Raw genomic sequence first — 25,790 nt, 5'->3', positions numbered from 1 at the left:
GTCCTGCAACCTATGAACACTACACCACGGCATAGATCACACAACGTCCTGGAGACCCCCTATGCGGTGAAGGCGTTTGACTCAGTGAGGTGGGAAGGCTCTATGCAAAGTTGCAAAGGTTTGGCTTTGGGCGGACATACTTAAGATGGGTGCGGCTGATTTACACTCAACCAGTTGCAAGAGTAAAGACTGGTAGACACATTTCGGACTTGTGGGAACTGGCAAAAAGGGACCAGACCGGGGTGCCCGCTGTCCCCATTGCTTTAGATCCTGGCCATGGAACCGATAGCTCAATACATGAGGTCAGAATACCTTGAGGCAGGCATAGTTATAGATGGTGCTTACCACCTAATATTGTACGCTGATGACACCTTACTGTATATTCAGAACCCGGAAGACAATTTAATGATTATGGAAGCCCTGTCACTGATTGAGGGGTTGTTGGGGATAAAAATCAGCATAGATAAGTCCTCTCTGTTCCGGTTAGTGGGCTTGTTCAGAAGGAGAATAGCACTCACTCCCGGTTTTGGCACTACAGTGTACGGTGGACAAGTTTAGATACCTGGGAGTCAAAATATACCGTGTCCCAGAGACAGAACACGTCAACACCACCCAGTGCACTTTGGAGGGTATTAAAAACGATGAGGTTTTGGAATAAACTGCCCCTTTCGGTAATAAGCAGAGCAGCTCTGTTCCAAATGATGGTCTTGCCTAGGCTATTACATTATTTTGTAAATGTCCCATACTACATACCTAAGGCCTTCTTCAGGGCTTTAGACTCAGTATGCAGTGGTTTCTTGAGTCAGAACAGTAGACGCAGGACAGCGTTGTCCTCCCTAAATAGACCCCATGACGAAGATATAATCAGGGTAACACACTTCGAGTTGTATTACTTACCGGGACAGCTGCAATTTGTAGTGGACTGGCTAGCGGATGACCCCCAAACCTGACACGCAGATGCTCCGGCATAGAGAGCTACACTTCCATTTAAAGGAATCACTATGAGCCAAGAGGCCATCAGGCATGCATTGGGTCACACCTAGTGTCTTTGGGGGTGCAAGTGTGGGGTAGAGCACTCAACAGATCGGACATACAGACCCGATCTCAGCACAGATTCCCTTAACATCGGTAGTATTGACCTCTACAAAAGTGCAACTGGGGGAACCCAGCCGGGTGATCACGATCGGGGACTATCAAGGGACACAACTTTCATACCCTTCGTGAATTAGTTGACAATACTGGGATACAATGAGGCCAATATTTACTACATTGCAGTATTAGGAGGGAGATTAAAGGCAGTTGGCCTACATGTGGAGAGTCAACAGAAAAGCACTCAATTGTGGACATCCTATACGACATCTCAGAGGGAGGACACACCATATCCAGGATATATGACTTGTTGCTTACAGGAGGGCCCCCCCCCGTAACATTGGGAGTGAGACGCAAGTAGGAGGCAGACCTTGGAGCACCTTTCGCAGACACACAGTGGAAGGAAATTCTGGGATACCATAAGAGAGAGAGTCTCAGAATGCTAGATTACAACTGATTTATTTGACCCCCTTGAAGATTTCTCGTTTCCCCGGGGCGGGAACACAACTCTGCCTACGGTGCAATTCTGAGGAGGCGGGAATACTACATATGTTCTCGGCATGTCCCACGGTGCGGAAATATTGGGATGAAGTACCAGCCAGAATGTAGAGGGGAGGGCTGGCGCTGGATGTTCTCTCCCCCGGGGGCCTGCCTACTGGGTCATTACAGGCACCCAAAGGGAGGCACATTCATAATGGCGTATATACTAGCCAAATGCAGAATTGCAGTGGCATGGAAAGCACCCAGGGGCCCTAACAGAGGATTGGTGGCAGGATCTGAAGAAATGGGCACAGGCTGAGACAGAGGCTTGGAGGGGGGCGGTGCACTTTGGTCTTTCGGCTGCAGATGAAGCGGTGGCGGCGTGGATCGCCCTGGTGCAAGGGCTATATGCCTCAGAGGCTGGAGATGCCATTACACCATAGACACCATAGATACCTTAAGTATTATGAATATGGGCAGCAACCGGTGTTCATGTAAAGCTGTTGAACAAAAGTCACAAGTTAGTAGTACCAGTGGTGAATCGGGGGGAGGGAATCAGGGAGGGTAGGGCGGGTCTGTTGTGGTAAAAGGTTTTAAGAAGGTTGGTTTGGTTGCAGTGAACACTTATTTGCTTAAATCAGATGTTTGTGTTAATTGACTGTATATTGTGTGTAAGAGATAAAATAAATAAAAATAGTTTAAAATAAATTAATAGTTGACTGGTAGCATGGTGCATTTGAAAATTGGGTGGCCAGTGGGACGTAATCACTTTCCCCTCCATTGGGAGGAATTATCCTGAAGTGTCTTGTGCAACATGCTGATTGCAGAATGTGAATCTGCACCTTTGGAACCTTCCTTGAACCCTTCAATATTACAGCTACTGGGAGTGGTGGGGGGTTCATCTGTACAGTAGGAGCATCTTGCTCAATATATATTTTTGGCGTTCTATAAAGTATCAGACTGTTCCTCGATCTCGCCAGAGTCGAGACAGATAATGCCCTGAACCTTACAGCTTAGCATGGCATAAATAGCCAAATAATTATTTTTTTTCCCAAAGTTTTAGACTAGCCGCCACACTGAACTCTTGGTGTCATCGTGATCTTATGTAAGATGTCACTTAGACAGTATGTGCTTATATATGTTCACAGGAAACAATGGTTAAACCCTTGGCAGAATCTTGTCCATGGCCTGAAACGCTTAAAAAATAATAAATAAATAAAAAATAAAAAAGAACCATCAACTTAAAAAATGTCTTTGTGTGCATTAACACAACGTGCCTTGGGATGAGCTCCAAAAATGACTGACAAAACGTTTTGCTTTTAATGTCCAATGAATGTCACAATGCCATTGATATGAAAAGTAGTTTCTGGAGCCACCCAAAGTTGATTATACTTTGCTTGTTTCTGAGACAGTACCAATAGCAGAAAATCAGAAAATGGTGCCTACTGAAGGGAGAATTGTGGGAGGCATAGAAATATTCTAAAGTGATCTGGTTAGTGATCCACCAATGTTGATACCCAATTCTGAAAACTTAAAATAAGCAAACTGAAATATTAGAGGTCTATTACTAGATGGTGACTTTTGCACAGCCAGTATGACAACATGCAGAATAGAGGTGTAAAGCATGATAGATTCCACAGAGAAAAATTGTATACTGTACTATTTGGTGAAGAGTATGTTACGGCTAAAATGATAACTATTGAACAGAGTGCCATAATTGCACCCATATCAGATGTATCAGGATAATGTATCCTAAGTGCATTCCAAACAGCCGCGCTGCAATTATTAAATGGTGCTCCGTCATGAGCTGTATTCTGTGCTGTGGCACTTGAGTAACTGTTAGGCAAAGTTTGTATGCAGTACCCTCTGGGAACACTACAAACAACTATGACTACATGTATAGGCAACCCAACCTTTGGTATCAGCTTGTACTACACAGTTTTGGTAGCGTGTTGAGCAGCCAGGCTTATCTTAAAAGGGGAAATGTGAGCCGTAGAGGAATATCACAAAGGTTCACAGTTAGTTATTCAAGTAAACTCTTACACTCAAGGTTTCTTGCATAAAAAATTATTAATTTATTTATCAGTCAGTTATAAAGCCTTCTTCAGATGGGAGCAATAGAATAGTAACATGCAAATATACTTCAATACTGTACACTTTGAGTTTCTGAATCAGACAAGACCCTTTTGGGATGGCCCACAGACACAATTTACACCCACAGGTGACTTCAGTAACAAGGGTGCTGGGGACATTAATATCTTACTGTTGGCATTCAGAATACTCTTAAAAGTTGTTAAAAGGCAAAAGTTATTAGAACCACAGGAGACAACTAATATTTCTAATCAGGTAAGTACTTTTAGATATTCTTAGAAGAGTCATTCAATTCAATAGGCTAAGCCGAAGTCAATGGGTAAAATCTTGGCTAGGATGAAGCACTTCTGGTAAGTAAAGGGAAAGAAAGGTCTTTGCACAAGTCTTTGGGAGTCTTTGATGAAAAGAAGAATCAAATGTAGGGCCACAAGCTAATTAGACTTGTGAGTTGTGGAAGTTACAAGCACTTCTACAGTAAGAGGCAAGTTCTCTTAGACTTGTTTTACAGTACTTTGGTAAAGAAGAAAAGATGCAGCTGATGACTTCTGTTCCGGTGCAGCTCTGCAGATCTCACTGTTCCCGGGCCTAAGTCACGGGGAAAAGAGGGAGAACGTCGGGGGACTCCTGCAATGCACTGGGACTGTCGAAACCCGCAACCGGCAAACTTCAATTTCAGTGGCCATTTTGCGTTTCAGCTACGGCAAATAGCAACAACGCGGTTCCTGGCTATCGAGGTGGACTGTCCGTGCTTCTGCGGTCCCGCACTCTGCTGAGGGGGCTTAGGCTTGGTCAGTCCTGCTTCGTGGGAGTCCAGATGATCTTCCAAAAGCTTTAGGCCAGGTTTAAAAGCAATGCACACAATCTGGTGTCCCTCTCTCTGGCTATACGGTTTCCTGCAGCAACTCTGAGGAAACTCAACCATCTCCGAGATGGGTGTCCAGGTGGCATACTTTGGAGTTGATTGGTCCCACCAACTCAAAAGGGAGAAGTCTTCCTTGCAGGGGCTTCTCTGTCGATGCGAACTTGGCGTTCCAGCACTGCAGCACGGCTTCACCGGGCAAAACAACGGTCCAGGAGTTGCAGCAGTTCAAGCTCTTCTTCGGTTCCTTCATCCAGTGGTCAACTCTGCCTTTCAAGCCAAAAGACTCGCCTTTTATTCAGTTCTCTCCCATTCATTCCAGCCTAGCTGTCACTCAACCAGCAGGGTTGCTGTCCTTGCATTTGGGTCTCCTAGGAAACTAAGCACAGGGAGTTTCAGGTACCTCCCTCACTTCCACAAAGACATGGCGAAAAAAGAAGACCGGGGACCATTTTGTCAAAGATGGCTCTGCGCCATTTTGAAAAAGATGGCTCCCGCGGTTAGCTTTACTGGAGCTGCGAACAGCCGCGGTAAATGCAAACCATGGTAGTTCAAAACTAAACCACTGCCAGCAGCCATTCTGTGAGGAAAGGGTAACAATGCTAAGTAAAGTCAATTTCACTTTACTGCTTTGGGAAACAGTAGCTTATCCCAGATAAGGTATTTAATCCTTGGGAAATCTGAAAGACTACCCTGTGCCACTGCACTGAAAGTGCTGTGTGACACAATGTAAAAGATGATGCCTATGGGGTTTGTCAGACTCCATAACCAAAAGAGAAACAGAGGTAAAATTCTCATCAAAAATACATGAGTGGGAAAAAGGGTCACACACTCTCCAGGTTAAAAGAATCAAGTCCTCAAAATCCAGCAAAGTTGCTTGCTGGGGGTCTCCTAGGTGGAGGGAATTATCACATTTTTGAGAATTCTTCATAACAGTAACCTGCCCTCGTCCAAATGTCATCGGCCCTTTCCCCAAGAATAGCTGCTAAGAGACCCTTAATGTCCCTTATGGCTAGAGTATTCCCTCCTGTCATCTGTTCTAGCTCATAAACAGAGCAGTGGGATACAACGTAGCATTGTACTACTAAGAATGACAGACTGAAGTGTCAGAGTACTGGAAGCTACACAAAAAGAAAAATAAGAGTTCCAGCATTAATTGTACCAGTTGATAAAACAGCTTTTTCATTCTGTAAAATTCAGAAGGCACAAAGGACAACAGAAGAACAAATTACATACCGCATGTAATGTTTGTTCGACTAGATGTTCCTCCCATGTATTACTCATCTTTGATATATTCGCAAGTCTGCTTGCAGCTTCGGAAACTTTTTTCATAGTATCATACGCTGTAGGTCGAGTCGTGACCCTCGACGGCCTCCGTTCTGTCCTTGCCAGTTTGTTGACGCTGGTATAAGTAGCTTATGCAGTGCCCTTTGCCTCAGTTCAAGATTTTTCCTCCCTATACTCTGCCATCTTGAATATATGACCTACACATTCAAAGAGAGGAAGGTGTAAAATACAGAAATTCTTGCCAAGAATGTGGGGCAGGATTGGAGGGCGAGGAGGAATACGTAGGAGTACCATCCAGTCTAAAGCAAATAACCAGGGGTAAGTAATTTGTTCTTTCGAATGGATTGTGTCCTCCCACGTATTCTTTCTCTTTGATAAGACTCCCAAAGCAGTCTGTTGAAGTAGGTGGGAATAAATAATGTATTGCGATTAATGCTGTGAAGCATAGCTTTTCCAAATAATGCCTCCTGAAGAGACATAGAATCCGGGCAATAATATTTGCTTAACGTGTGCAAGGTAGACCACGTTAGTGCAATGCAAATGTCTTGTACGGGCAACCCTCACCGAAGTACCGAAGTAGCCACTCCTCGGGCGAAATGCAGTCTTAAACCATCGCACAGATCTTTGCCAGCCATGGTATAGCATTCAGAAATACACAAAATTATCCAATGAGGGATGGTTTGTTTGGTGACAGCTTGTCTCAATTTGTGACCTGAACTGCCCATGAAGAGCTGGTCGTCTTGCCTGATTTTGGACATTCTAGAAATATACAAGCTTAAAGCCCTCTTAGGGTCTAAGTGAAGCAATCTCTCCTCCTCGTTGGAGGGATGAGGAGGTGGATAAAAAACAGGCAACAATCTTTTGAGCTAAATGGAACACAGACACTTTCGGCAAGAAAGGGCAACATACTCTCAGAAGCACTTTTCCTAAAAAAAAAATATAGTAAAGGGTGGTTTAGAAGAGAGCCTGAAGCTCACTGACTGCGGATTGATGTAATCACTGTTAGGTAATAGTCTTAAGGGTTAACATTCTTAGTGGACAAGAAAGCAAGGGTTCAAAAGGTGTGCCCATTAGATACCTTAACTACAAATTCACGTCTCATACCGAAACAATAAATGGAACCGGAGGAAAGACGTTAGTGAGTCCTTTTAAGAACTGAATTACTATAGGGACTTTGACATGGGAACCCTGATCCGGCGAATGCTTACAAAAGGAAAGTTCTGCTAGATAACCCTTCACCGTGGAAACCTGAAGCCCATGATGGGTCAGATGTAGCAAGAATGATGGTACAGAAGGCATTTTGCATGTTAAAGGATCAATGACCTTATCCATGTACAGGCTGCAGAATTTATTCCAATAGAAGCGGTACAGAGATTTAGTTGCTGGCCTTCTAGCCGAAAGCAACACCTCCCTCACATCTTCAGGAAGGTCCCAATCTTTATTTTATCCTCTCAGAAACCAGGCGTGAAGGTTCAGAGTACTGATTTCTGGATGAAGGAGACCTCCCCCGCCCCCTTGCGAGAGCAAGTCCTCTCTTTGGGGGAAGAGGAATTGGAGGGCAGATGCCATCTCTCAAGTTCTGGGTAACAATTTCTCCCGGCCTAATCCGGAGCAATCAGGATCATGGATTTCCCAAACTTTCTCAACCTCCTGATGACATGAGTAATGACAGACTGGTGGGAACACGTACAGGAGTGGAAATGCCCAGGTCACTACCAATGCTTCCCCTAGAGCTCCTCTCAGAGGAAATTCCCTGGTGCAAATAGGTTGCATTACCTGTTCACACTGGATGCAAACAGGTCCACCTGAGGCGTTCCCTAAGGGGCGAAGATTTCCAGAAGGACTTCCTGAGCTAACTCCCACTGGCGGGAGACAATGCTCTGTGTGCTCAGAGCGTCCGCTGCTATGATTTCTTCTCCGTCTAGGTGATCTGCCAGCAGAGAGATTCCTTCTCATAGTCCCCAAAACCATAACTGCATTGCTTCTCTGCACAGGGGTGGTGACCATACATCCCCTCTTTTGTTGAGTTAAGACATAAGGCCACCGTATTGTCTGTCATTATTAGGACAGTCATCCCCCGCACAGAAGGCAGAAAAGCCATTGGCGCTAGTCTGTTTACTCTCAGCTCTAAAAGGTTGATGTGATGTTTGGACTCAGGATGGACTCCAACAGAGACCAGCGACCATTGATTGTAATTGATTGTAGCTCCAAAACCCTGTGAGAGGGCATCTGTCGGAACAAACATCTCTGGCCATGGTTGGCAAAAAGGTTCCCCTGTCATAACGATGTCCCGAACAGCCCACCACAGAAGATTCTGTACGACCTTGTTCGGGACCTGACGGTACATCATTCTGCCGGAGAACTGTGACCACTGGGATCTGACTGCCCAGTGAACAGACCTCATTCTCCACTGGGCTTCTGGCACCAGGAAAATGCAGGATGCCATCAGGCCGAGTAACCTTAAAAAATCAAAGCGCGGAAGATACTGGGAAATTGGATCATCTGCAAAGGATGTTGAGCCATCAACTCGGGGGGCGGCAGGGGCGAGGCTTTCCCAGAGGATTAATCCAGGAACGCTCTAATAAAATGAAGCTTCTGGGATGGTGTCAAGTGGGACTTCTTGAAATTCAGGGAGACGCCTAGCCTGTGGAGGAAGTGGCAAGTATGACTGAGATGACACTGAACCTGTTCGGCAGAACAAGATCAGATCAGCCAATCATCTAAGTAGGGGTAGATGTGAACCCCTTCCCTCCTTATACTTCTGCCATTTCCTCCATGAACTTGGTGAAAACCCTCAGGGCTGAGGTGAGCCCAAAATGCAGAATGTGAAACTGACAGTGAGAACTGCCAACTGCAAGCCTCAGGTACTCAGGTTTGGGATGAATTGGCACATGAAAGTAAGCATCCTAAAGATCCAATGTCACCAACCAATCCTGAAGTCAAGGGGCCTGAAGGATTGGCGAAAGAGTAACCATCTTGAACTTGTCCTTTCAGGAGAACTTGTTGAAGCTTCTCAAGTCCAAGATGGGTTGCAGTCCTCCGTCCTTGGGGATTAGAAAATAAAGAGAGTACCAGTCTTGATTCCTCTCCATTACAGGTACAATCATACCTTTCTCCAATAGGGTGAAGATCTCCTGTAGGAGGAGCAGATCGAGATATTTCTAGGCTTGGCCCTTGATAAATGGATTTCTCACTGGTTCCCTGCCTAAAGTCTCTTACCAGAACGCCAGGGAAAGGCAGACGCTTCCTGATCCTGACCTTGGAGGTGGTGTTCTGCGGGAGGATCACCTAGGAAAAAAGGTCCAGGGGAGTGTGGGATGATACACAGTATTTGTCTTCCTCTAGGGAGGATGGCTCCGCAATGCCACAGTGTGTAATGGCTTGTTGTAATACCCATCCTGCTGTTCCATAAAGGATACATGTAAATAAGGGTGAAATTAATCATATGCTCATAGGCCTTTGGAGAAATCATAACTCTTCTAAAACATTGGAAGATCTATAAAACTGGAAACCTCCCTAACATCCCCCAGTGCAGTGAAAAGACATTTAGAAATATCACCAGCATAAAATAATTACCTTTCCCTTCTCAAACCACACAAATTACTAATTCTTATAGTGTTCCTTCAAATAATGTTATAAGGAACACATTGGGGTTTGAAAGTAGAACAGAAATAAGAAAAGCACATTTTTCCATTAGGGAATTCCAAGTCCCAGAATTCCCTAAGTACTGGAACAAGGAAGAAGGATGAAGAGGTGCAATGTTGTAGGAGTGGTCAGTTCATTAATGTAGATGACGCACACCTGAGGAAGGCAGAGAGGCTCAAAAAGTTCTCTCAGGTGCAGGCCATATAGGTTTTGCTGGTAAAGAGCAGAGGAAGTCAGAAGCAGAAGGCACATAGTTTGTGTTGGTAGCCCAGACAGACGCTGGAGGAAAGAAGACGCCAGGACCACTGCAGGGCAGATATCAGCTGCCGGTCCCGAGACGGTCCGTATCCCCAGAAAGCCAAAGTACAGAGGGTGCACAGCAGGAAGCGTACAGAAGGAAGGCTTTCCCCCTTGTGACCTGCACTGCAGAAGCTGTGCAGCAGGAAGTGCAGAAGGCTGTTTCAGGTGGTTGCCGTGCAGTAGAGGGCTTCCAGAGCTAAAGAAGCTCCAAGTGGAAGTGGTGTGGACAAAGGCAGACTTACCAAAGAAGTTTGCAGAGTCTTGAAGAGTCAAAACAGCAGAAGTCCTGTTAGACACAAAGGGAGCCGAGGCGCACGTGTAAACCGGTGAGTTCACAGAGTGTCAGTGACCCTGGAGCGCTCAGTCCCTGCTCGTAGGTTGGAAGCAGGCATGCGAGTGAGGTGCTTACAGCATGGATGCAGAAGGAGTGCAAAGCAGCACTTGGGTGTGAATGAAAGTAATATACACGTTTGTTTTGAATGCTGAACAATTGTAATACAGCAGAAGCAGCACCCGCATAAGAGTGAAAGTGGTTCCCAAGTTATTTCTAAATACCAAACTGGGGAACAGCATCAACACTCTAAAGTGTCCAAGCCAAATTATTGTAATGTTTGTATCAGGGAGCAGTTTCATTCCAGTTACATGTGAGTAGTCCTCCAATACAGAAGGGTAGAACATTGGTTACACATGGATGATGGTACAAAGAAAACAGATATGTGCAAAAACAGTCCAGAAGAAGAGTTGATAGGATGGTTGGTGGAAACTGATAGTGAGCCTAAACTAGCCAAAGACCAGACAACTTAGGCTAAGAGCCATGTTTTAGGGCTTTTTCAGAAAGTCCAGTAGGAGGCCTCAGTCCTGAGGTGGGGGGAGAGTGTTCCAGTGGTTAACGGCAACAGTGGGGAAGCTGGTCCCTCCTCCTCTTACCCTGTTCAACTTGGGTAGGGAGAGACGGTGAGCCTGGATGGATCCGACAGGTCTGGAGGAGTTAGGTCTCATGAATGTCTGGGCTAAGTATAGGGAGGCTGTGTTTGAGAGGGACTTGTGGGTGAAGGATAGTGTTTTGATGAGGATCCTTTCAGGAATTGGTAGCCAGTGTACTTTTTTTATGGTGGCAGAGATGTGGTCTCTTTTAGGGATATTCAGGGCTGCTCGGAGAGCATTGTTTTGGGTTACATGTAGTTTGTTGATATTCTATATTGAGGTTACCGCAAAAATGGCATTACGGTAATTGAGATTTGCCCCAATAGTTGCTCAGGTGATGGTCAGGAAGCTGTCCGGAGACAAGAAGTGTCTGACAGCGTTGATGAGCTTAGCCGTGTAGGCGGATGAAGAGGCGATCACACTAACTTGTTGGTAAGGGAGAGGGTGACATCCAGGTGGACACCCATTGTTTTCACGGCAGCCGAGACGGGTATCTGGATTCTGAATCTGAATAGTGAAGGAGGAGAACTGGTTGATAAGTTTCTTGAGCGTGGCAGGGGATCCCGCCAGCAGATTCTCAGTCTTGCCATAGTTAAGACACAAATAGTTGGTGGCCATCCAAGTCTGGATTGTAGAGTATATTTTGTTGATGGTGATAGTGTCCTGGCCGTCGTAGGAGCATGACAGTGGGTGGGGAATTTGGGTGTTGTCGGCATAGTTGTGTAGGAAAGGCTGACCGTATCCAGGAGGTCGAACAGGGGTTTGGTGAAGATGTTATATAATGACGCGGAGACACATAAACCTTGAGGGACACTGCACGGAATTAGGGTGGGTGGGGCACCTGCTGTATCTGGGAAGACTCTCATAGATCTGCCTTCTAAGAAGGAGGCTATCCAAGAGGTTGCTTAGGAGAGAAGTTGGCTGAAGTTATGAGGCGGTGGCATAAGGTTTTGTGATCTACCAGGTCGAAGACTGCCGAGAGGTCAATGAGGAGAAGTGGTGCAGGTTTTCCCTCATTTCTAAAGGCGTCAAGTTGGATTATTTGGTCTAGGCAGATTCAGTTCCATGACCGGGCCGGAAACCCGATTGACAGGTTCCCAAGATGCAATTTAGTTCTAGGTATGACTGTATTTGATTCTAGGAAGCTCAGCTTAAAATCTCAAGTAAGAAGGGTACTGTGGTGATAGGCCGGTAGTTGTGAGGGAGGGAAAGAGGGTCAAGAGAGGGTTTCTTTAGCACAGTGCGTACCCAGGACTCTAGTCTAGCCGGGACAAGACTTGAGAAGGAGGCGTTAAGGAATCTCGTGATGGACAGGATTAAGATTTCAGAGCAGTCTTCGATAACGGGACTGGGCATATTTGCCCTTTGCAGCTTGAGGGTTTGAGATTTTTGAGAATGTTGGTGGTTTCTAGTTCAGAAACTTCCCTGAATTGGAAGGGTGGAGTGTTATGTATTTTGGTATTAGATGGTAGCTTGCATGGTTGAGTAGTGGCTTGCTTGTTCTCAATTTTCACCTGTAAGGAGCGTATTTTAGCTTGCATGGCATTCTGAATGTCTGAGCACCATGTCTCATCTTCATCTATGGTGGAGGGGGGTGAGTAGGGGGTTTTCTAACACACTGAGGATTTTAAATAATTCTTGTAAATTGGGGTTGGCTTTGGCTATTCTCGAGTTGTAGGCCTCCACTTTGGCTACCATGAAGGCCTGTTTATATTATTTGGCAATAGTGGTGAATGCAGTTTTGGGTGGGTTGGTTGGGTCTTTCTTCCACATGGCTTCCGCCTGTCTTCTTTTGGAGCGCAGGGCTTGGAGGTCTGGGGTGAACCATCAATTAATAAGGCTAGTGGGTTTGGCTTTTCTAGGGATAAGGGCGGCTACCAGGTTTACAGCTTTGGTCAGGGTATTTGTGCACAGATCTGTTAGGATGCTTGGTTCTGTTGTGTTTAGGTTAGCCGGATGAATGACTGAAAGAAGGGGGAAGAGGGATTCCTTGGCGATGTTCCTGGAGCTGCAGGCCAGGGTAAGTTGCAGGCTAGAGGTAAATGGCAGTAGTTGTTTCACAGGTGGGAATGTAAAGCACAGGGTATCTGACCAGGATCAAGAAGTGTTGGAGGTGATGGTGGTCTGGTTGGTCAGGTCAGCTTCCCAGTCTAAGGATCTTCCTTTGCTATGGGCGAGACCAGTGGCACGATGGATGAATCCCAGGTCTGCGATTGTGTTTGCCACCCCTGTTGCTATAGGGTCCTTAGGTTCATGAAAGCCTAAATTGAGGTTGCCAAGGAGAATGACTCTTGATGAAGGTTTAATGTCACCACCAATCACGTGAATGAGCTCTTCCTCAAAGACAGTGAAGTGACCGAGCTGTCTATAGAGGATGTGTAGGGTGATGGAATCAGCAGGGGTAGAGGCAAATTTGGCATAGAAGAGTTTGAGGAAAACCCAACCAACGGTGTGGGTGACTTTATTAAGAGTTAATCCGCATTGCCCAAGCCAAGAGACAGAGGAAGAAAGGCAAACAGTCTATCCAATATTGCCAACAGCAGAAGGGGGCTGATGCGAGATTTATAAACTCTGAAACTGGTTGCCCATATTACAGATAACAACTGGTATAAGTTGGGACTCCCACACATTGTTACAACCAAGAAACCCTATCCACATCAGTCTTTGGTTGCTTGTGAAGTGGGGAAACAAGATTGGCAAAAAGGCTGCCCTCTGGGAACAGATATCCAGAAGGAGAGAAGCATCATTAGCAGAAAAGTATTAAAGAGCATCAATGTGAATCTGGTCTTCCCTTCTGAAAAGTGGTTGAAAGTTTTGAAGCTGTCTTTTGTTGAACACTGTGGAACTGTTGTAACCTCCTGTAAGTTAACATTGACCACAAAAAGCACTTGTGAAACGCTGCTAGGGCAGGGGAGCACACCAGATGGCAAAACTTTGGAGAATGTAGGCCTGGTAAGGAAGCAGACCAGGTGGAAGTTGGAGACGTGCAAACAGGTGGTTCCGACAGACATTTTAAGTTGTTAGTAGTACTGGAAGAGCCAAGCAAGGCGGTTGTAGAGAAGTTATATTTTCTGGAGGTGCTAAAGTGGCAAATCATCCTGACCATTATAAACATTGTTGCTATTCAGGAACTAAGAACCTGTTCCAAGAAGAAGAAGAATCTTATAATCTATGTGTTGGAACTTTCTGCTGATAAGTTGAAGTTACATCAGACTGTTTTGGAACTTTGTTGTGAATCAGGATTTCCTTGTGTTCTTTGTGTGAACAGTGAAGCAGAAACACATTTAAACCTGGGGAAGGGGAGTTTGCCCAGGTTCAGAAGAGAGGCTTGGTTACTTTGTAAACTCAATCATGATTGTTTTAAACTGCCATGTATTTCCTTGTTTGTTATAAATTTAAGTGTGAGGGACAGATATACTTTGTTAGAGTGCTTCCTTTAGTTTATTTTAGGAAGGGAAATCCTCATCAGGGAAGGGATAGTGTGGCATTCATTCGACCGTATACAACAATAAAATGGCATTTGTTCAGAAAACTTCACAATTTGATTCGCCTCACATTTCCGACCCCCTCACACCTCCTGTTTGCAGTGCCCGAGCATCATAGATTATGCTCCGCCAACTCCCCAAATGCTGAGTCAGCCTGCCCCCCCCACCACAGTCCTGTGCACTAAGGACTCAAAGGGGCTGAAAGAGGGGTTTTTCCTTCTCGCCCTCATGAAGCACAGGGAGCTATTCTCTGACCCCTCTGTGCAAACTGGCCTCTCCCTCGTGCAATTGGGGAATAGAACCGAAAGGGCCAACCTCTCCAACTGTGGGAAGACCCTTGTGTCTGTTGAGGCTGACGTATCGCTGCTCCCAGTGACTTATCTGCCTAGAATTGTTCTAAGCTCTCATCAGCCTTGGAGCCGAAAAGCTGGGAGCCATCAAAAGGCATGTCCAAGAGCCTGGCTTGAACATCGGGTGCAAAACCGGACTTCCTCAGCCATGCTAATCTCCTGGCGACAGTACTCTCCCCCATTGCTCTACTTACAGAATCTGCAGAGTGTAGTCCAGACTGGAAAAACTGGCACATGGCATCTTGGCGATCCTGAACCAGACTTGGATAACTGTCTCTCTCCTCCCCTTCAAGGATATAGTCCACAGCCAAAGCCATTACATCCCACAAGGTGTGTGTCTACTGGCCAGAGCACAAGTCACATGAATGGCTTTCAGGGCAATAACGCTGTGGAACACCCTCTTCCCTAAGGCGTCAAACCTTTTATCATCCCCATCTGGGGATACTGGGGTAACCTGCAGGGTCAGAAGTCAACATGGCTGCCTGAACCACTAAGCTTTCAGGAGCAGGGTGTTTAAATAGAAAACTTGGATCTACTGTGGCTGGCTTGTATTTTTTTCCCAGGTCATTGTTAAATGCCTGAGTTGTATCGGGTTTTAACCAGTTCTTCCACACCCTGGTTCTCAATGCTCTTTGGAAGGGCACACAGGCTCCCTATCCAGGAGGTCTGTAAGGTCATCCTTTTCCAGGATTGCCACAGATGTCCCCCAACCTAGATACTCCATTACTATTCCCATCACCGATCTATATGAAGGGTCTGCATGACTAGCAGAGTCTGGAGTGGCAAAATCAGTATCTGGTGATGTGTCAAAACCACTAGCATCCTTCAGAGTGTGTACAAGATTTTGCATCCTGGACTCCTCTGAGATCAGCCCATCAGGCACGTTAGGAGGACCAAACGACAAGCCAAAAGGTACATCTCAGTCTTCCTCCTCCGCTTCTTCCTTATCGACTGCATAGTTTTAAAGAAGTCAGCCTTAGGTAAAGGTGTCAAGGCCACAGGGCAAGAACCACAAGCTCTACTACATAAAGGGTCCAGTTGGACCCAGTCCTGGCGCCTTTGGCACCAGGCTCATGAGAAAGTGTGCTCTGCACACTTTTATTCTTTTGCATGTGCTATTTTCTCCCCTGCAGGGCCTCCAAGTCGGACATGGCCACAGGAGTGCATTGGGCTGCACTTGCAGCATCTTCTGGGAGTGGCAAGGTGGAGCCACAAGCCAGAATAAATGGGCGTGGCTGGGACTAGGCTATTTAAGCCTGCCCCACCCGCATGCAAGCTCTTCGCGTTAGTCTGCTTATAGCAGCGTAACGCTCACAGCTGCCTGAAGCGCATCTTACCTGAATCCAGTAATAACCATCGCCTGAAGCGCATTCTTACCTGATTCCAGCAGCAACCGCAGTCGGAGTGCATCCGTACCTGACTCCAGCAGCATCCGCAGTCGGAGCGCATCCTTACCTGATTCCAGCAGCAACCGCAATCCGAGCGCATCCTTACCTGATTCCAGCAGCAACCGCATTCGGAACGCATCCTTACCTATTCCCGCCTCAATACTTACTCGGGAGTCCATCTTCGGCCAGCATCCTTGCAGATCCAGGCATCGTTCACCCGCCGGCAGATCTTCGGATAACAGCAATCCAGTCTGACTTCGCCAGGCCATCCCTGCAACAGAAAAGAACAAACAAGGTTAGAAAACCTATAAAGACATTACGCTAAGGTTGCACGCAATCCAATCCTCACGCTTGACCTAAGAACCAAACTTACCACCTATTGGGACAGCGTGAATTGCCCTGTTCTCCATTGGGGCTCGCTTCTTGCACCGCAATTCCGCTGAGCCTCACATCACCTATTGGGGAGAAGGAAAGGCTTTACAAGAGGTACGGACAATAATCAAGGAGAAAGACATTACAAAAGAATACGGACAATAATCATTATCGAAGGTCACTTACCTTTGAAGTGATTCAGCCACAGCCGGTCTGGGTGGCCACACACATGGACCAGTGAAGAAACTAGCTCCATCTAAAAGCGCCCCTGCAGCTAGAAGCAGGACGGAGAGCTCGCCATCATAATTAAACACGCAAGACTATATGGGTAGGCGCATGCTCACCACATTCTGGGAAGAAGGGTTCAAGGGAGACCACAGCCATATCGGAGCATTCGCACTGCCTCTCGTATTCTCACAGGGGCAGTACCAACAACCAGCGCAGTCCACAACACAGGAGCAGGGCAAGAAGCCTGACCCTGGGGAGCCAGTTCAGGGAGGGCTGCAACCGTGCCCCAACGTCCCCGGTTGACCAGGTGAATGTCAAACTGTGCAGAAATGCAATGTTTTTCTCTCTCACTAAGTCCTTCAAGTCGAGCAGAAGCTGCACCTAATCAGCAGACCAGGTGCCGGTTTGTCTTGCAAGCGCTGTCGTAAAAGGCAGTAAAACATGAATTATATTCTTCTAGCGGTGCTCCTTTGTGGAGAATGGCATTTTCTGCTTCTGGACTATCTGACCCTTCGCTCATGGGCCGAGACACACTGATAATGTAGTAAGGAATGTTTCCCTGCTAAGAACACAATATCCTCGCTGAGCCAGAGCTCCATGTTCCCCATAACAGAAAGCTGTCTCTGCTGCCTTTGCTAGAATAACTATGTTTAGGCTGAATGAAGACTTTTCGTAATTGTCATAATTGTCATCACTGGACCCTAGCCAGTATGACATGTATGTGGGCGGGTCGAAATGCCTTAGCAAAGATTATGTCTAATGTATATATATTGCTGCTTGAGTGCTGATCGCTCTCACTCGCATCTCACAGTGTTTGGGAACACACATTGTGAGGCGGTGAGACCCAGTAGGCCGACTGAGAATACTTTGAAATAAACCAGACTTGTTTGGAAAACGAACCAGAGCTGTTTGGAATCAGACTTTGTTTGGTCCTCCAGCCAACTATTTAGATCGCAGAGGCTTAACTCCTATTTGCTTCCTACATTTGCCAGGTACTTATCCACTCCCTCGAAAAAAGGCTTGGCCCTGGGGGCCTATATGCAAGCAATATTATCAAAGAAAAGTTTGGTGATGTAGAAATGGTCATATGACCGATTTCAGCAGTATTCTTCCACTGAATAGGTTCGAAATGAGATCTGTAAATTACTGTAACTCCTCCTCCTGTCTTTAAACCCTGTAACCGAGTATTACTCCCGATTCATTACAGTCCATAATGGAAACGTAAGCGCCACAATCAGAGCACCGTTTGAAACAGGTCGTCGGTGTAGAAATGATTGGAAACATTTTAAACACTGAAACACAAAGTGAGAAAATCGCAGAGATGAGGAACCGTCCGAAGCGTGCTGAGCATGCAGAAAAACGGAACTGAGGCACAGCGCAAGCTACTTATACCAGCGTCAACCTCACGCTGAGGACAAGACCGTCAGGGGCCACGACTCGATGCACAGCGCCCGAGACTAGGAACAAAGTTTCCATAGCTGCAAGCAGATATACAAATATATCAAAGATGAGTAATACGCGGGGGAACACAATCCATTCAAAAGGCTTTTACTCTCAGCGCTGCATGAGCTTCTCGGGAAGGAGCTGGGGCTGGGAGGAGGATGTGGTTATGCATGAGACGGCTGGGCTATTTCTTGGATGATAACGAGATCCTGTTCAGTGGCTGGCTGTTTGAGCCTGGACAACAAAGTTCAGGGCACCCACTTGCTGCCATCCATCTGTATATGTAGTGATGTGCATTGTCCATCAAGACTTTAGCCTGTTGGTGGTTTAGGGCCGCTCATCCACTGTGCAGAGGGTTTTGGCCCCGTACTACTAAATCACACCAAAAAACACTCTACCAGACTCCCTAACTAAATCGGCATTAGCCGGTAATTAACTATTCACAGTACCAGAATCCATGGGTGTGTTATGCGTATGAGACAGACATAAGGTCATGTGTGGGTGAGAGTGTATGTTAGCATAGCAGTGTGTGTTTGTATTGAGGGGTATTTGTCAAAGCTATGCATACATTGTAAATACATGGCAATACCTGGCATGAGAGCAAAGTCCCAGGGCAAAGAGTGGCAGAAAATAATGTGCTGGGAATAGCTGGCCATACAGTATCAATATATAGCATTTGATGTGGGAACATGGGCTTAGCATGATAGATACAGGCATACAGTTTGTGGACCTAGGTGTATGAAAATACCTTGCTGACAGTGTGGATGGCTCTCAGGCCTATGATGGAAATACTTTGCATGTGCTACTCAGCTTTGGAAAGATAACACAATCTTTCATAAAGTTTATTAGTATGTGGTTTAAATGTCTGGTCATACAATGGAAATATCTAGCATATAAGGCTCAAGCATACAAGTTGGCAAAGGTGCTAATAGAGAGACAAACAGAGACAACCTCAAGAAATACTTGCATCACTTGCCATATCTATCTTTTTTATATTGCGCCACTCGCCCAAAGGCCTCAAGGCGTTCACACAAAACAAACAAAAAACAAATAGTGGCTACAATGGATGGTATCTCAGTATTAGCGGGCGGTCCTGTACTTATTAAACAATCCCTCTATCAAACAGTATTGTTTTCAGTTGTTTTTTGAGTTGTGGTAGCACATATCCTGAGATCTAAAGGGAGAGAGTTCCAAATGATGGTGCCCAGGCATTGAAGCTGGCGCCACCAAACCTTGAAGACAGAGAGGGGTTTCACCCCGAGAGACATCTGTACACCAGGACGGAACTATTAAATTGGATCCGCTGCTCAACTGGGAGCCAATGCAGCTTCCTAAGAGACGCAGAAAAATCAGAATGACGACCCAGTCCACATACATCAGCTACATTCTGTGCCACTTGGAGCCTTATTTTATTGGCCTTGGAGGTGCCCTCCAAGAAACTGTTACAATAGTCCAGCTTTGTATTTACAATAGCTGTAGCAATCAGGGCTCTGTTGGCCTCTGATAGGTATGGGCAGTTGTGCCGGTATCCAGGCATTGCATCGAAAACAGTATTGAATGCAAAAGCATCGAAGAAAAAAAAGCATCAAAGAAAAAAAGCATCGAAAAAATGCATTTTTTATGTAGGTAAAGGATTATTTTTTTACTATAAGGGGTTTAAAGGGGTAAAAAAACAGGGCTTGGGAGGAGACCCCTCTCCCCCCATTATTTTTTTCTTTTTTTTAAATGCATTTTTTCGATGCTTTTTTTTTCAATGGTTTTGCATTCGATGCTTTTGCATTCGATGCAATCACTAGGAACGGATGTGCCACAATAAGTTTGTTTAGTAGGCGCAGGATGATTTAAGGTATGAAACATGAAGGACAGATGTGAATCAAAAAAGACTCCTAATGTTTTAACTGAGTCTGAACCTGTGATGGCATTACCATTCACCAAAAAGCATTTGTACTGGAGGTCTAGATTTTTGAATTTGTGTTGAGTGCCGATGACAAGCAACTCTGTCTTTGAATCACTGGATAAACGTATCTGGCACAAGGGAGTAGTAAAGGAGCATAAGGTACAAAAACTGCACATCATGCCAGTATTGGGTGAACATGGGCAGATGATACAATTTTCTCAGATACAAGTGCATTAACTAGCCATATGATACCAATATTTGGGTTTATGCTGCCATTCAGACATTGCAACACTTTTTTACACTCTGATACAATTCTGCAACCATACATACAACCATAAATGTATGTCATATATCCAAATACAAACAAACACATACCAAAAGACAAATCCTGCCACTGTACACCAATCTATACGATAAAATGTCAAGTTAGTCCGACGTATTGGCTTTGCGATTTTTTTTTTCTTTTGTATTTCAGAAAAAAAATGTTCACTCCACTGCTGCCCAGTCAATATTGTGATGTTCCTTATAATATCTTCTTCATATTAAGTTCACTTGAAAGCAAATAAAATTAATCTCCCATATTAATATTAATGCAATTAATTAAAAACACTTTCCTTTGTTTAAAAATGTTTGTATGCAGATGTATGTACATTAAAGCACCTTTTATCTTGCAATAGGAATTACAATGAAAAAGACAGCTTGTTATTGCAGGAAATAAATGTATACGCACAGACAATTAATTCCCTTACCCCAGCCTGGAGGTAATGGTCCTAGGGGATCATTTTCGGCAGATAACATTGAAGCCTAGTTGAAAATAAAAATACAAGTTACTTTTCTTTAATGGTAACTAATGCAGTTCTTAAATACATTAACTTAACAGATGCATGTTCAGCCATTACATTATAGTATGCTGTTCTAGAGGATCAGCATTCGTTTTACCAGTTGATCACATTACTCAAGAGTGCTTTTCATTTTTGAAGTTCAATATATATTTTGTTGCAGATAGACTAAGGTAATAGTACAGGTTAACAGTGACAGGGTCCGGGTCAGGACTATGACCCTGTCAAAGTGGAAGATGGAGCCTTCCCAAACTGGGGCAAACGGCTTGCTAAGATAGAACTCATAACCAGCCCTGGTCCAGTTATGTGAAGCAGGTGTTGGGGCGCCGAGCAGCTGACTATTCCCAAAGTGACAAAAATGTCAACCCTGGTGCCACTCTGTATCTTCGAATGTCTCCCAATACAGTTGCTGGCCATCGAACCCGGACCAGAGCAAAACATGAAGACCCTAAATACAGAAATTCTTATTGACAGCGAACCAGCAACACCTCCCAACAGCAACTAGCACATTAGGAAAACAGGAAATGCCACACCAGCAGAAAAAAAAAACGAATTTGCAGCCACATAGCACAACACATCTGAGACTGTCAGGACTGTCGTGAAAACCATGCTGGGAAAGGAGGAGAGGCTTAAAGGGGGTTTTAAAGCCTCTCGCCTGTAAAAGGGAGTGTTGAGATGGATTTCTAAAATATACCCTGAAGGGAAGATTTTTAGGAGGCCACTTCAGTTATGGTGAACAGGGAGACTCAAAACCGAATCAAGGTAATGTGGAGAGCAGTCAAGTCTAAGTCTCAGGATAGTGTGAGTGGTCTAGGGCCTCACTGAGGCCACACAGAATGCTGTACATTAATTCAGTTTAGCCAGTCAATGTATACATATACAACTATTTATCTGGCCTTAAAGAACACACTTAGAAATGAAACTAGCGAGAGGGTGCTAGTGAGCCATGCAAGATGGCAGCTCACCAAAGAGCTCTGTGCTGGACCCCCCCCCCCCAAGAAAAATCCTGAAACATCTGTGCTCTCAACACACTCTATCGGTCTGAACTGGTGAGAAGGGTGTACGAAGCCCCCAAGAAGCCTCCGGCACCAAGGCAAAGCGGATAACGAGCTCACCGGCCCTGCCGAGCGTACTGGAGTGGCGGCCTTCGCGGGAACAGTGGTGGAGGCTTGAGGGCGACCCAGGGTGGAGGCGCAAGAAGGCGCGCGGGCTGACTTCCGTGGCCGCCGCTGCTGCGGCACAACCTGGCCAGATAGCACCTGAATTGGAAGCAGGCAGGCGAGCCGGAGGTGGTGCGTGCACATGGAAGTGCCCCTGTGCTGTCGACAGCAAAATCGAGATGGAGCACAGTGATGGCCTACGGCGGCCGGGGCAGGCGCAGGCAGTTGGGAGCCCACCCGTGCCAGTGGGAGTGTCAGACCCCTGGGCGCAAGAGAGCAGCTCCGCTAGAGGAACCGGCAGGCCCAGGGCGAGTCGTGGAGAAGACGCCCCTGCAGAGGCACATGGTCGCGCTGCCCGGCAACCTGCTGGGAGAGCCGCGCATAGACAGGGATTGAAGTCGGGACGGCCTACCAGGTGAGGGCAAAACCTGTGCTCCCGTTGCCAACTCCCGGCATCACAAGGCCCTGGTCTGAGGAGCCATCGGTAAGGCGGGTGGGCCAGTACCCCCCGGTGGCTGACCGCTAGATCGCAGCTCATGGGGGCGGCCACCGCGGTGCCTACTGCGCTCCCCTCAGGCCTCTAACCTGGGACCAGCAATACCAAAATCAACACAGGACGTTTAGCAACGTGCCTCCCCGCAAGCTTGCAGACCCTCATCTACCTAAAAGGAAATAAACCTAAAAATAAACTCCCTCAATAAACAGCACCCTACTACAGTTCGCCTTCTACACGCTGAAAAACACCACACCCACAGTAGGCGGAACCCACTACCAGCCGGCAATGTAGTGCCCTCCAGGCGGACTCCAGTGCTCATGGCGGAGCCTGCACCAACTTTCCACCGTCTCTGCCTTCTACAGCGTGCATGGTCTAGTTCCTCCCCCATGGGCACCCAGTGGTAGGCCGCTGAGCTTGCCCCCCAGACCACGGCAACGGCGGTCGGCCTCGTCGGCCTCGAGCAGGCCCTACCATCTACCAGCACCCAGAAAAGGTCAAGCATACCAGCGACTCCCACATCATTCCCTTTGGGTTGAGCCACAGCGTATCCATCCACCTAACAAACGTTTCCAGCAGGCGCTGCCCCCACAGTTCCTCAAGCCCTGAGCGCCTGGCATGGCTTTTTTTGAAGGCACGCAAATCCCAAACGCAGTCAAGGCAGGAAGCTGCCGGCCTCACTTGTCTAAAAGATATCCACCCTAAACAGACGTCTACTGCCGACCTGCCCCGGCGACCAGCTCTCCATGCGGCAGTGCGGCCACACCTGCTTTGCCAAGGACCAAAATGGGCAACACAGACAAATCGCAGCGTAGACTGACGTTTGAAACCAGCACTGTTAAAAATTCAAAACAACTGAACCAAACAACGACTCAAACCCCAGACATGGAGCAAGTTGATGAGTCCCTGCAGCCACCAGCGTTTGACATCAGGGAAATCCTTCTTGAGCTTAAGGCCGGCATAGGTAACCTTGATTCCGAAATGGATACTGTATCATCTAAAGTGGACCTGCTACAACACTGCATGGACAAACAGGGAGAAAGGCTCGACACAGTGGAACAGAGGGTCTCAGACCTCAATGACAACACCTCATCCCTAATGTCCAGAGTCACAACACTGGAGAAGCAAATGAAAGGGGTCGTCAATAAAAATGAAGCCCTAGAAGGGCGTGCCCGCTGTAAGAACATTAGGCTGGTGGGCATAAGCGAACAACAAACCCCGGCATGGACCAAGGACTTCGTAGAGGTGCTGTGTAAGGGTAGCTTTGTGGAGGCAGCGTTTTCGCAATTTTTCGTGGTGGACCGGGAGTCCCTTCCAACCGCCCGGTCCCAGGGGCGCCGCCCTGCCCCATTATAGCAAAGCTCCTGAATTTCAGAGATCGTGATACCATCCTCAAACTACAGAAAAAAAGGCAAGCTGCAATACGATGGGGACAAAATCCAGATCTTTCCAGACTTCTCACCAGCAGTGCAGACCTCACGGAGACCTTTTGCAGGGGTGAAACGCAGTCTGTGCGAAACCCAAATTCAATACTGTATGCTATTTCCTGCTAAAGTGCGGGTGCTTCACGCACAAAAACCCAGTTCTTCACCTCCCCAGAGGAAGCCAACTCCTTCCTTGACAGCATCAGCTGCAGCCCCCTACAAGACAATCCTAGACCACAGAGGCGGGACGGGGTTTGGGGGAGGGGGGTGGTTTTACCCCTGTGACACTGTACTGCCTTGGGTGAAGCATGACCGAGGATAACTCAAATATGTTATGAGAGCATGCAGTTATTAATCTTCAACAGGGGCAACAGCTCTTAGAATGCACTGGCACCCCACTCTCTGCACAGTTCATGTTCATTATGTTTAATAAGTTAGGGGTAACATTGGGCAGGTTGGGGGTTGCCTGGCAGATAGGGATGCAGGGAAGTTGGGAAACAAGTTCTGAAGGTTGCAGCGGCCTGAGGCCCGGCCGCCACTGTCCGCCCACCCTCGAAATGTCCATGGCAGTCACTCAGAAACCGGCCCCCTGTTCAAAATCTGGTCACCTGACCAACAAGATTTCAGTAAAATATCTTTCAACGGCATCCCATTCAGGATAATCACCTGGAACATCAGAGGAGGTAATGCCCCTGCAAAAACCAAGAAGATCTTCCTCTACCTGAGGCTGCACAAAGTAGACATTGCCCTCATACAGGAGACCCACTTAACTCGCTCTTCGGAATACCAGTGCGCCCCAATAAGCGGTTGCCATCGCTACTACTCTCTTATTCATCATACGCAAGAGGAGTCACTATCCTCATCAGCAAGAACATCTCCTTCAAACTGGTTAAAGTCTCCCGGGACACGGAAGGAAGGGCTCTGCTGGTACATGGGATCCTAGCTGGGACCAACATAGTCATGGTCAACTCCTATGGCCCTAATGTGGATGGCATCAATTCCTTCAACTGGGTGATGCAGCATCTCGCAGACCCAGGACACGCCACTATCATATGGGGAGGGGACCTCAATACTGTACTAGATCCTGTATTAGACAGATCCAACGCAAACAATGGGCAACAGGCTAAAGCCTCCTCCCAAATTAAAGAAATTTGAGACACCTATGACCTAGTGGACGCCTGGAGGCAATTCCACCAAACCATTCACGAATACACGTTCCACCTCTGGGTACACGGGACGAGTTCCCGTCTCGACTACCTGTTAGTGTCAAGATCTGGACAGCTACAGTGGGGCGAAAAACTGATCCTATCCGGGACGCTATCCGACCACTCCCCAGTCATCCTGGATGCCAATCCAGTAAGTGGTTGCATGCGGAACCGCTCCTGGAGATTCAAGTCAGGGGCCATCCAAGACACAGTGTTTGCTCAAGAGCTGACAGAAGAAATCACAAATTTCTTAGCAACAAATCAAGAGTCAGCCCCAACACACAGTATCCTTTGGAAAACCCTGAAGTGCTACACATGTGGAGTCTGCATCGCCAAAGAACTCGCTGTCCTACAAAAAAATGAATCTCACCTGAAAGACTTAGAACGAACATTTGAATCAACAGGAGACCAAGCCAACCTGGCCCTCATTAAATCAGAACTGATTTAATTTAGAAAGAATGAAGAACGTCAGTGTCACTATCTATAGAGAAACCATCTAATACGACAGTACGGGGAGGGGCAAAAACCTGGGGCGCTCCTTGCCAAAATGCTAGCAGCGGGCAGAAAACCGCAGACTATCGACTGCGTCCGCAACCAACAGGGCACTCTGGTCCACACAGAAAAGGAGATTGTTGAAGCCATCAGAGGTTTCTATCAGGATCTGTAGCACTCTAGATCCACGGGCACCACGGCAGCGCTCCAAGACTACCTGGACGACACCGAGCTGTTTTGGATATCAGACGATATGAGAGACCACCTTAACACAGAAATTACAGTGGAAGAAATCCAAAATGTCATAAAAGAACGACCAGGATCAAAGGCACTAGGCCC

At 46.7% G+C, this 25,790-nt stretch overlaps 1 protein-coding gene across 2 annotated transcripts in view; it reads right to left on the bottom strand.

Annotated features, from left to right (window-relative positions):
* The window catches only part of WWP1 (WW domain containing E3 ubiquitin protein ligase 1), a 2,181,222-nt gene that overhangs the window by 1,222,150 nt on the left and 933,282 nt on the right, over positions 1 to 25,790 (bottom strand). For both annotated transcript variants that reach the window (XM_069621301.1, XM_069621302.1), the window contains exon 11: positions 20,588 to 20,642. In XM_069621301.1, the coding sequence (XP_069477402.1) occupies positions 20,588 to 20,642 (55 nt within the window). The remainder of the gene's footprint in view (positions 1 to 20,587; positions 20,643 to 25,790) is intronic.

This window comes from Ambystoma mexicanum, chromosome 5q, assembly GCF_040938575.1.
Source record: "Ambystoma mexicanum isolate Mex_15411 chromosome 5q, UKY_AmexF1_1, whole genome shotgun sequence".
NCBI classification, from domain to species: Eukaryota; Metazoa; Chordata; class Amphibia; order Caudata; family Ambystomatidae; genus Ambystoma; species Ambystoma mexicanum.
The sequence above is the reverse complement of the archived record's forward strand: the minus strand, read 5'-3'. Positions and strand labels throughout refer to the sequence as shown.